Source organism: Dermacentor variabilis, chromosome 9 (assembly GCF_050947875.1).
Source record: "Dermacentor variabilis isolate Ectoservices chromosome 9, ASM5094787v1, whole genome shotgun sequence".
In the NCBI taxonomy this organism is placed as follows: domain Eukaryota; kingdom Metazoa; phylum Arthropoda; class Arachnida; order Ixodida; family Ixodidae; genus Dermacentor; species Dermacentor variabilis.
Window position 1 is genome coordinate 26,682,063 of NC_134576.1, and position 12,720 is coordinate 26,694,782.

General features: G+C 46.0%; 1 protein-coding gene across 1 annotated transcript in view; it reads right to left on the minus strand.

The window, feature by feature from the left end:
- The window catches only part of LOC142557961 (salivary peroxidase/catechol oxidase-like), a 189,869-nt gene that overhangs the window by 101,948 nt on the left and 75,201 nt on the right, over positions 1-12,720 (minus strand). Inside the window, exon 8 of the mRNA XM_075670139.1 lies at positions 9,184-9,285. Within this exon, the coding sequence (XP_075526254.1) occupies positions 9,184-9,285 (102 nt within the window). The remainder of the gene's footprint in view (positions 1-9,183; positions 9,286-12,720) is intronic.

The window sequence follows — 12,720 nt, forward strand, 5'->3', positions numbered from 1 at the left end:
ATGGCATAACCTTGAACTCGTAGAGGCCGTCTGGGGTGATGAAGGCAGTCTTCTCGCGATTTCTTTCGTCGACTTCTATTTGCCAATAGCCAGACTTGAGGTCCATCGACGAGAAGTATTTAGCGTTGCAGAGCCGATCCAATGCGTCGTCTATCCGTGGGAGGGGGTATACGTCCTTCTTCGTGATTTTGTTCTGTCGACAATAATCGACACAGAAACGTAGGGTTCCGTCCTTTTTCTTTACCAGGACAACAGGGGACGCCCACAGGCTTTTTCACACCTGGATGATGTCGTCGCGCAGCATTTCGTCGACTTGTTCTCTTATAGCTTCAGGTTCTGACGGCAAACTCGGTAAGGGCTCTGGCGGAGTGGTCGAGCGCACTCCTCGGTGATTATGCGATGCTTGGCGACTGGTGTTTATCGAATCCTCGATGACGTCGAAAAACAGCCTTTGTATCGTCGGAGCAGACTTCTGAGCTGCTGTTGCTTAATCACGCGGAGACTTGGATTAATGTCGTAGTCTGGTTCGGGAACCATGGTCGTCGACGTAGATGCGGTGGAATCCGAGAGGACAAACGCATTACTGGTTTCCAGAATTTCCTCGATGTACCCGATCGTCGTGCCCTTGTTGATGCGCTTGAACTCCTGGCTGAAGTTTGTGAGCAACACTTCAATTTTCCCTCCATGCAGTCGAGCGATCCCTCTTGCGACGCAAATTTCCTGGTCTAGCAGCAAAGATTGGTCGCCTTCGATGACGCCTTCTACATCAGCGGGTGTTTTGGTGCCGACCGAAATAACAATGCTCGAGTGAGGCGGGATGCTCACTTGATATTCGAGCACACTCAAGGCGTGGTGACTACGAGGTCTCTCCGGCGGTATCGCTTTATCTTCCGACAGCGGTATTGACTTCGACTTCAGGTCGATGATTGCGCTGTGTTGGTTCAGGAAGTCCATACCGAGAATGACGTCTCGTGAACACTGTTGGACGATAACGAAGGTGGCAGGGTAAGTCCGGTCATGAATGCTTATTCTTGCCGTGCAGATTCCAATCGGCGTGATGAGGTGTCCTCCAGTGATCCGAATTTGAGGGCCTTCCCATGCGGTCTTAACTTTCTTCAACTGGGCGGCGATGTGTCCACTCATTACGGAGTAATCAGCCCCTGTGTGCACTAAGGCGGTAACTGCGTGGCCGTCGAGAAGCACGTCGAGGTCGGTGGTTCTTTGTCTAGCGTTGCAGTTAGGTCTTGGCGTCGGATCATGGCTGCATCGTGTTGAACTGAAGCTGCAATGTCGCGTCATGAAGTCGTTTTTCGTCGGTGTAGCATTGGCTTCCTCACTTCGTCGGGACGGCGTTCTGACGTTATTATGTCGTCGACATGGTCGCTTCGTCGTCTCCATCGGCGGCGGAGGATCTTCGTCAGTTCGACGGACAGCAACCGCACCTACATCGGTTGCTGCTTTTAGTTTTCCGGATATGGGCTCGCAGAGCGGCCCCGTGCTGGGCCAGAGTATGGACGGCGCTGCGGCGATAGGAAGCAGCCTGGTGACGGCGACCGGGACGGCCGTCGAGGGCTCCGCTGAGTAGCGGCGAGGCAGTCGGCGATGTCACGAGGGCGTTCACCTACCCAAGGGCGTGGTGCGTTGACGGCGAACCCTCGCAATCCCAGGTCGCGGTATGGGCATCGGCGGTAGACATGGCCGGCTTCCCCGCAGTGGAAGCAGAGCTGGCGGTGGTCAGGAGCGCGCCTAACGTCTGTCTTCCTTGGGTAGCTGCGCTGGGCGACGGGTCGGCGTGGTGGCGGCGGCGGCAATGGTCGACGGAATTGCGGCGTTACAAGGCCCTGGCGCGGTCGTGGAGGGGGACTTTGACGGCGGGCGACGGCGGCGTAGGTCATTGCTTCTGGCTGGGGCTGCGATTATGGTGATTGTACCTCGGGAACTACCTCGGGTAACAGTAGTAAATATGCCTACGGCTTCGAATTACTGGGCTGTAGCAGACAGAAGATGTTGTTGCCTCAAGAGGAACGAACCAATTGAATTTTTTCTTCCTCAGAAGTGGAGCACTCATGAGGAAGAGAAAAAATGCAGTTGGTTCGCTTGTCACTTTGCGTGCTTACGACACATCACTGTCGCCATCACAGCATAATTTTGCTCACACAAATTATTGGGCCATTGTTGACACACACATAACATATATTCAGCATGTTATATATGTTATATACAGCAATATATTCAGCATGCACAAAGCTGTTCTGTCCGGAAATGCAAGCAGAACACTAATTAGAAAATGTTTTAATGTAACGGAGGGATTCTTGCACAACGCAAGCCAAGATAAAAAATTAGTTATAGGCTGAGCACTTTGCTTCCCGTGCGTCACAATCGACACATGCTTAAGCTTACTTTTATTCGCACCCAACCTAAATAACCTATGAAGTCGCCGACTACAAGGCAGAGAAGTAGTGAACACTCATAGGCTTTGACACCTGCTATCGTATTGCGAAAATCACACGGTCCTGAGTTAGTTACTTGAGCTCTCCTACGTGCGTCAGTGCTTAGAAGAGCTCAAGTACAAGTGTGGGTGCATGACTCGCGAATGCGAGGGTAAACCGTGTTTCATGTTGAGTACTCAGTGCGTGCATTGCTTTCAAAACATATGCCCGTAAGCGCCTTTACAAATTTTTGAAAGCTCAGATATTTAAAAATATGCGTAAGGATATTCTAATGCGAACGTGTCCATGTTGCTTTGTACTCTTGAAAAAGTGGACTGACAGACGGTTTTTCTCTTTGAATAGGCACATAAATGCTTAAACATTTAAAAGTTTGCACCCGTTGTGACTTATCGTGTTGAGCAACGATAATGGTCATCTCCCTTTGAGTTTATTTTCTTTAACGCTGTGCGCTTGGTATTTTCAGGTCACGAACGGCATGCGCGTTGTTAATGTGACATTGCTCTCTCAACAATAATGACGAATTTTGTTGTGGGATAAGATAAATATCACATAGTTCAAACTTCTAAATACGCGATCATTTCTAGGCCTCTGTAACGAGGAAACTCCTCTGTCCGTACACCACGTAAGACAAACTGCGATAAAAAAATTCATGTATCAAACAAAACCAGTTAGAAAGGAAAAAACGTTGGCGGTGGTAATTTTCGAACCAACAGGCTCTACGCTCAGAAGCCGACTCTCTTATCCACCGGGGTAAACACCGACGCTTGCAGAAAGTGAGTATAGCTGTACTATATGAATGCATTGTACTGTGGGTAGAAAACAAATTCCAAAGGAAAATAGCTTCTGTAAAAGGTTTGTTGAAATATTTGGATAAACGCCTGATCTAAGACCACAAGCAGAGCCCACTTGTAGTATTGTAGACATCAGCGAAATTCAGATTTCGCGATTATCGTAGGGCACTTCAGAGAGGGACCTTCGTGAACACGACGATGGATCCGTTGTTTCTTTCTGTACAAATAACGCTGTGGACTGCGTCCATACCATTGCGCAATGTATCGCATATCACGACAACGATAGCCGATGCTCAAGACCACGTGTTCACCTACGAACGACGGGCTTTCATGATGAAGCCAGACCAGGAAGACGTGAAATCAGCACCGTTATTTGAATATTATAAGCCACGCCAACGGAGGCAACTTCCGAGGGCACCCGCCGTTGTTGCTCAGTAGCTATGGTGTTGGGCTGCTGTGCACGAGGTCGCGGAAGCGTATCCCGGCCACGGCGGCCGCATTTCGATGGGGGCGAAATGCGAAAACACCCGTGTGCTTAGATTTAGGTGCACGTTAAAGAACCCCAGGTGGTCAAAATTTTCGGAGTCCTCCACTACGGCGTGCCTCATAATCAGAAAGTGGTTTTGGCACGTAAAACCCCAAATATTAAACTTCAGAGGGCACGACGGGATCTTCGTGAACTCAACGATGAATCCGTTGCTTCTTTTTGTACAGGTTGGTGTGCAACGCCATCTAGCTGTTTGCGTAGAGGTAATAGGTTCATTATTGTCCTGCCGTACCCAGCTGTATGCTTGTCATTGATTGATGAAGCGTCGACTGTACTCTGTTACTGACGGTAGAGGACGTAGAAGTGATGCCTGGACCTTTCGATATTGAGAAAATGTTAAGAAATATGCAAGAAGCCTTGCAGGCTTCGATAACCAGTGTTTCTGCTTCACAATAATCTCTGGAAGAAACAGTGAACGATAGGTACGATAAACTAAACAACGTGCTTACTGTCATAGCGAACACAGAACTTGCTTAGTTAAGGTAAGAGGACAGCTATCTGAAAGAAATTGTAAGGGATCAACAGACGTTAAATGACATGGAAGACCGAAGTCGACGAAGGAACCTTATAATTAATGGCCTTGAGGAAGGGACAAATGAGAGCCCTGGTGATTTGAGAATACGGGTTCTTGATAAGGTGTTTTGTGCAAAACTAGGTCTCACAAGCAACACAGTGGAAAGGATACACAGAATAGGAAGAATAACCGATAAATCTAGGCCTGCACCGATTAATTTCCTTGACTACAATAGAAAAGTACGTGTATTGAAGAACTGCTTTAAGCTCAAGAGAACAGGTGTCTCGATCTGTCACGATTATTCTGAGGCTATGCTTACTAAGCGATCTTATCTTTGGTGGTATGGTAAACAATTTCAAGATGAGGTGCGAAAGATTTCACTGGACTATGACCGGCGATGTGTAGACGACAACATATACGTATGGGGCGAAGTAAATGCGTAGATTGTCACGCTTCATAAATCCGGACCTGCACTGACACCGAACTGACTCGAAAGGAAACAACTCCGCATTGCCTTACTTAATGCATGAAGTCTTGCCAATAATTTCAATCATGTTGGTGACCATTCTTTTTTTTTACAACCCTCATATACTTGCAGTAGCCGACACATGGCTTACACCTAATATTAACTATGGCGAAATTATTCCAGCTTCCAACAAAATAAGGTGTGCGAGGGACAAGAAGGGGGTGTGGCAATAATAACCAAAAATGAAACTCAATGTGTCACGCTAGAGGGAATTCGAGAGCATAAAATATCTGGTGTAAATTCAACTACAGAAATATTTCTACTTAGTTTGGCATGTTTTACCAGCTACCAAAAAGCAGTGTGTTATACCTGGAAGTGCTGGCCGCTTACCTAGAGCACATGTTCAACCCAAATCCCAAGCTCGCTGGTGATTTCAACTTTCCTGGCATACATTGGAACGCACTCACTATCTCCGGGCCCGATGGCTGACAATGCACGCCTACTTCTTGATTCTTCATTTTTTCATGACTAGAAGCAACTAGTTTCTAGTCCGACTCGTGCCGCTGTAACTACACAATCGATCCTTAAACTTGTATTTGAGAAACATGTTCATGAATATAACTCAGTCAGTACTGCTGATAATATCTTGGACCACAAGATTCTTCAAGTTGATTTAAGAATTAATAACACAAAAATGCCTCCCTCGGTAACAACTTTCGTGACTAATGCTGCAGATGGTAAATCTGTCCTGGAGGCAATGCATCTCTCGCTTTCTGATTTTGAGCATGGTGGCGATGTTTCTCATCTTTGGAACGAGTTCAAAAAACTAGTCTTATCATGCATTGAGAGGTATGTTCCTCTGCGTAGAAAGGCTACAAAGCGTTGAAACCCATGAATTAGTGGGGACATAATCCATCTTGAGCTGCGCATTGAATGTCAAGGGAAGGGTAAAACTACGTCATCATTAACCGGCCATAAAGGACAACTGGTTACTAAATTGAAGCTCGCGCGTAGTAAATTTTATAGGCCAGCTCATACACCTTTCTTGAAGGAATCTTCTGAGGATTCTGGCGCTACATGTCAGAATCGGAACCGTGTGTGAAAAAGCTAAAGATTGATTGTAACATATGTACAAACCTCACCTCAACTCTAAATGAATTGAACACTGCTTTTCTCCAATTGTTTACGAGGGCAAACGTTCAATATTTGCGAATGCAACACCCTGATCTACCGGCCGTTGCAAACCAAATGCCTGGCCTAGCTCTTGCTCGTGATGGAATACTTTCCTTTCTTTTAAATGTTAACAAAACAAAAACGTCAAGCGGCGCTGACCGCATACCGAATACCTTCCTTGTACGATACTCAGAAGTTGGATCGCATTACCTTTATGTTCTGTTGGACGCTTCCCTAAATCAAAGCTCCTTATGCACAGATTGGCTCAAAGAAAGATTAGTTCCGGTATTTAAATCAGGAAGCCGACGAACGGCTTGGAACTACAGACGAATTTCTCTAATACGCACATGCTGTAAATTGTAATAGCACACCAGTTATCTCGGCACGTAGAATCGAAAAAAAAATTCTTCGTTGAGTATCATCAGCATGGCTTCCCGGAGACTGCCTCAAGAACTAAGCAATTAATTTCTGTTATACATGATTTTGCTTCAGCTCTAGATAATATTTGGGTGTTCACCTAACCGAAAACCTCTCCTGGACAGACGACATTGCAGCCACCTGCGCAAAAGCTTCAAGGACATTAGGTCACCTACGTCGTAATCTGGGTAATTAACCTTCCAACATCCGCAAATGGGCCCATAAGACATTTGTTCGTCCATAGCTCGAACATAAATAATCCATTTGATCCCCGTATTCTACCTACTTAATCGACATGCTTGAATCAGTCCAGAACCGAGCTGCCCGTTTCATCTCATGTAATTATAGCCTGCACTCCAGCATAACGCAAATCAGACTCGATCATTTTCTCCAGCCTCTGGTTCTTCGCCGTAATATAGCTCTGTTATCCATGTTTCACGATTAAATAACCACTGACTTGCGCATGTACCGTATGACGCATGCCTTTAACTTTTCCGCACCCCCTAAGGCCATTCGCTTGTGGAACAATCTTCCTGATAACTTTGCTCCCGAGTAAGATCAAGAAATATTTCTTCATCTCCTGCACGAGCATTCTTCATAATAGCACGTACAAATAATTTTATCTTGTTTCTTGTAGTTGGCAATGTGCTTCGAACTTGCGATGTTTTCATTTTAATTAATGCATTCCTATCTCGCTCTTACCAATTTATATTTTATGCTGGGTCACGTGTTAACTTGTATGTCCTGTGTATATTATTTCCTTTTTGCGTCTTTTTCTCCAAATATCCCTTGAAGCATTGTATTCCTCGATCTATTCATTTTTCCTGTATTGGACTTTCTAGTAATGTTGAAGAGCCCTGCATTGGTACGTATCCTTTGTACCAGACTTCAGGAGGCTGCTTACTCTTTTCTTTATGTCCCTATCATTTTGTAACCCCCTTACACAGTGCCCCCGTAGAGCCTGTAAGGTATCTTAAATAAATAAATAAATAAATAAATAGATAAATAAATAAATAAGTAAATGCCCTTCTTTTTGACATGTCAAAAGCTATTGATCCTGTGCAACACACTTTGCTCATTGACAGATTTAGGGATGCCGGGCTTCCTGAGAGATTGATAGTGTGTTTGCAGGCTTATCTGAAAAATCTCACAAAGTTTGTAGAGTGCGCAGGTGTCAGGTCTGCTGACCTACTCGTCTTGTCAGCGTTACGACAAGGTTCCGTACTTGATCCTTTGTTATTTTTCATTTATAGAAACGGTATTGCTTCTAACATCGATCACTCTGTTACAGTAAAACTATTCGCTGACGTCTGCGTGATGTGCAGTTTTGGTAATAGCACCTCGTGTCAAACACTACCGAAGAAGAGCCTCTGTAAGCTTGCGGAGTGGTGCGAATGAAAGGACATGAAAATCTATTTTGATAATACAATTGCTATGAGAATAACCGCAAAGAAAAAGCGACTGTATCATATGTATCGCATTGCTCACAAAAATATTCAGTCAGTAACGTGTCAAATATCTAGGACTAACTATTGCAAGCAACTTAACATGGGATAAGCATGTGAAGAACGTTTTCACAACGGCATTTAAAAAAACTATGCTTTCTGCGCTGAAAATTAAGACTTGCCCTCAAGTGTTAACTGGAGGCATTCCGCCGTATAGTCCGCACAGTTCCTGAGCACGCTTCCACAGTGTGGTGTCCACACTACGTTAAAGATATTGCACGGGCAGAACGAATTCAGCGCCGTGGTGCTAGACTTATTGTATCTGAGTATCTTTCTCATCTGTTATCGACATGCTGCTGCGACTGAATCTGGAGCTCCTCCGTGTCCGCCAAAACATTGCGAGACTAAAAATGCCTAATTTGATCTATCAAAACAGAATAGGTCTGCCACGCGAAACTTATCTTTCCCGTGTGCAACACAGGTAATCTAGAATTAATCTTTCGAATGTTATCCGCCCGTACTTTGCGAGGACGAAGATGTTCCAAAAGTATTTTTTTTTGACTCACGGTTTAAGAGTGAAATTGTCTGCCAGCGTCTATTGTTGATTGCAGAAATGTAAATGCCTTTGTGAATTCTCCGTCATTGCACTTGATCTCAAAAAAATAAATCTGAAAACCTCTCCTGCATGGGCAGCAGTGTTGACTGCAGTATTTTGAAAATAAATAAATAAATAAATCAGAACCGATAAGGAATCATAACGGTCGGACCTATTCCTATAAGTGTAATAACGAATGAAAAGGGTTGATAAAGGCTTATGTTGGTCAGATCAAGTTTCATAACAATGATAATGATACCGGGCTGCACGTAGATGGGCAAGTGGCCCAGTGGTAACGCATACTTAAAGAACTCCAAGAGGAGTTTGCGTGTCATTTTTTGTGAGTGCGTGGCGTTTCAAGTGAAGGGAACTTTTGTTAGATGGCGGAGTGGAGTGGGTTCCTGCGGTGGGACGGAGACGCTAGTGTGTGGTACGGTCTGAAATAGCAGCGACTATGCTTAGATGCGGTAAATAGGTCGATATGTACAACGGGACCTTTCAGTGAAAGGCCTGGAAACCGTGTAGTAGGATTCTGACGTATTTTAAATTTTGCGACAGTTTCACGCCACAGCAAACCTAAAATCACATTTTCATTACACAATGTGTAAGTGCGAATACGACCGAGATATTGCTGACCATAACGACGTCATTACGCTGGCAATAGCGACGCTTGCGGCTATCCGTAAGGCTATGTAAATCTTTTTTTATTTTAAATGTCGAAAACAGCGGCAAAGAAGCCCGTGCCCTCCTCCTCTCTTGCCACTTTCATCTTTTTGCGTACGTACCACTTCGGAATTTTCGCAAGGCGGTCGTGATTTGACTGTTGTAACCATACACTTGAGACAGGTCAGCATACGATGTCTGCTGGTTCAGCTGGTCCACGGGGCCTGCACGTACAAATAATAAGCTGTCAAATGCACCAATGAGCGCCTGTCTATTGAATGGCGCAGGTGGATCAATTTGTGCGTTCATAAGTCACGTTTTCTGTTTTACTCCGCAATGCAGGTGAAGTCCTGTTATCCACGTTACTATCCACGAGTAAGTGGCAGGTAGCTACAATAAGAAACCAGTCAGGTTCATCAGGAAGCAAGATTCGCAGTCAAAGAAAAACGTGCCCCCGTGTATGCAACCAGCAGTATTGCCTATAGTCGTTCTACCAAGTACGCTAAATGGCGAATAACAGATGACAAGGCGAAAGTGGGGAATAGGCAACTCAAATGGAAGGTAAGGATAGCTTTCTTTAGGGGCGTCTGAACATTTGAAGTTTTGAATACAAATCGAATTTTCATTCGATTTCGCATTATAATCGATTCGAGAACTTATTATTCAAAGTTGTCGAATATTCATTATTCTGAGAGAAGTTTTCGCAGTCTACAGTTGAAAGCGGTGAATGCCGTGATTTGTTTCTGGCGCAGGGGAGCTGCGGTTACAGCGAAGAGGCAGTAATTGTTGAGTGAGCGTATAGTAAGGCTGGTTTCTTCTCAATTACTTACAGTAATTCATTGCGAACGTCTTCTCTTTAGTAAGTTTGAGTTGGTAGTCTGGATTTCGCCTAGGAATTGTATTATTTCACAATCTCAACATCGTTGCATCTTTTCCAAAGATCCTGTGGTGATGGCAGTATTACACTTTGCTTCGTTGACATGCTCTTCCAGCGTTTGCCTACTGTCATTCTGGTAGTACTCCAGAAACGCGCAGCCTTCAATCATTCTATATTCGTACGCTCCTCAGCACACCGTAAATTTTGTTCGGAACTGAGAGAGGAAGACGAAGTGCTTCTCTTGCGGAACACATCTCGCCCGTCTCTGTGCTTTTCTGGACTTCTCACTGCACCTGTGGGGTCTACCGCCCCCTCCATCGCGGTGATGGATGTGCAACACCCCGAGGATCCTCCTGGTTCCCGTTCACCCGCGGACATCGGTTCGAGGAAGCGAGGAAATACATCGAGTGGTAGCGAGGACACAGAGCTGTACTCCGCTTCAGGTGACGAGTCCTCGGAAGACGGCTTTCGACTAGTCCAGTACCGCAAGGCCAAACGAAGAATTATCAACTCATCTTCGGCGTCTAGCTCGAACACTGTGAAAACAGCGCCTCAACGATGGCCTCACTCCATCCTGTTTGTGCCACAGAACGCTACCGACAACCTGCGCGTCCTCAACAGGCAAGCACTCTCCGTGTATCTCGAAAACACTGTGCCAAACGAGATCAAGGATGTCAGGATAAACACTAGGCGAAACATCCTGGCAATCGATGTGATGAACCCGAGCGCGCTGACCATACTACAACATGTAACGCAGCTGGGAAACATCAAGGTCCGATCCATCATGCCAACGAATGGTGCCACAATAACAGGAGTCATCTACGACATTGACAATGAAATTCCTAATGCAGACCTCCCAGTTCTTATAAAACCAGCAAGTGAACGCAACGTCATTGTGCATGTTTGTCGCCTCGGCAACACACGTTGTGTGAGGCTAACGTTCAAAGGCGACTGCCTTCCACCCTACGTGAAGGTCGGCCACTTTCGCCACCAGGTTCGACCGTTTATTCCAAGACCAATGCAATGCTTCAATTGTCAGAAGATGGGCCATGTGAAGGGTGTCTGCAGAAATTTGGCCATGTGCCCTCGATGTGCCGAACCCCACTCAGAAGACAACTGCAGCGCAATCACTTTGAAGTGTCCTAACTGTCAGGGTGATCACTGCGCCTCTTCCAAGGACTGTCCCCAGATCAAGAACGAGATCACCATTCTTAAACAAATGGTGAGAGACAACTCTACCCACAAAGAGGCTGCTGTGAAAGTACGGCGAAGACGGCGTCACCGTCGAAGGTCTTCATGACGGAAAACATCAAGCTTTCAGGAACAGTCAACTCGTCAATCAGCATCATCAGCGGAAGTTTCCAGCCCTCCGAAGACAGATGTTGGAAGGGAGAAAACTGCCAGATTTCTCTCCACAGCGGAATGGCCGCCACTTCCACGTACACGACCGCCAGAAGAGCCGCAGAAGAAGCCGCCCCCAGTACAGCAAGATGCTGTATCCGAGGAGTCGCGGAAAACAGATGAGCAAGTGATAGCACTTATTAGGCCTTTAATGAATGCCATTCGTGTGTTGCTAAGCAACATGCACACACCGTCTGCCAGAAGTGCGCTTCAAGTACTGGACGCTCTGAGTCCGGTGCTTGCAACCCTTGAGTAGATCATGGCTCCACAGCCACGGTCTTTTAGGGAAGAGGTCCGACAAGCAGCCATATTTCAGTGGAATGCGCAATGACTCAGAGCGCGCCTTTCAGATTTCCGTCGCTTCGTGTACGCCAATATGTTCCCATTATCGTCATTTGCGAGCCGAACTTATCGAACACAATCAGGCTTTCTGGCTATGAATTATTTATGTCGTCCACTGTTTATGAAAACAGTAAGGTTTTGGTGTGTATTCGCCGTGACCTCACCTACACTCTTCAGCCTGTACCACCTAATGACAATAATCAATATATATGCCTAAACGTAAGGAAAAAGAATTTGGCCTTTACTTTTGTGGGCGCATACCTATCTCCGTCAAGTCGATTTGATTACAAAAGACTACAAGACATCCTTTCCTCAACCTCCAATCCCTGGGTCATCATTGGAGATTTCAACGCCCATCATACACTCTGGGGAAGTCCGATGATCAACGCACGAGGCAGAGCTCTGGTATCTTTCGTCTCCAGTAATGAACTTTGGCTGCTGAATGATGGAAGTCCTACCTTCTTACGTGGCTCCACCTACAGCAGCTGTCTTGACTTGGCTTTCGTCTCACGAAGCCTTGTCAGACGTGCAGGGTGGTTTGCGGACATAGAGACGCACGGGAGCGACCATATCCCCACGTACATCAAGATCAGAGGATTGTCCCCTTCTAAGATACGGGATACGATCCAAAGAGTGGACTGGCCTAAATTTCAGTCTATTATGGAAGAACACTGCGACGCCAATCCATCTTTCGACTTGGAAGAGGCAATCAAGAGCGCGGTGCAAGTCACTATGCGTACTCTCACATGCTCTTCGAAACTGAATGAATTTGATGTGGAACTAGAACGACTTCGAGCAATCCGACGACGTGCTGAACGAAGATACCGACGTACGAAAACAATGGATGATTTACGGACCGCCAGGCGCACGCAAAAGAAGATACAGCGCCGGTTAGACAAGCTCGAATCGCAACGTTGGACTGCCTTCTGTGAGTCGCTAGATCCACGCAAGCCTTTATCGCAACTATGGAGAACGGTGCGCGGCCTCCGGACACTCCCCGTACAACGATTCCCATTCAAGGCGCTTGCCCTCTCTCAAA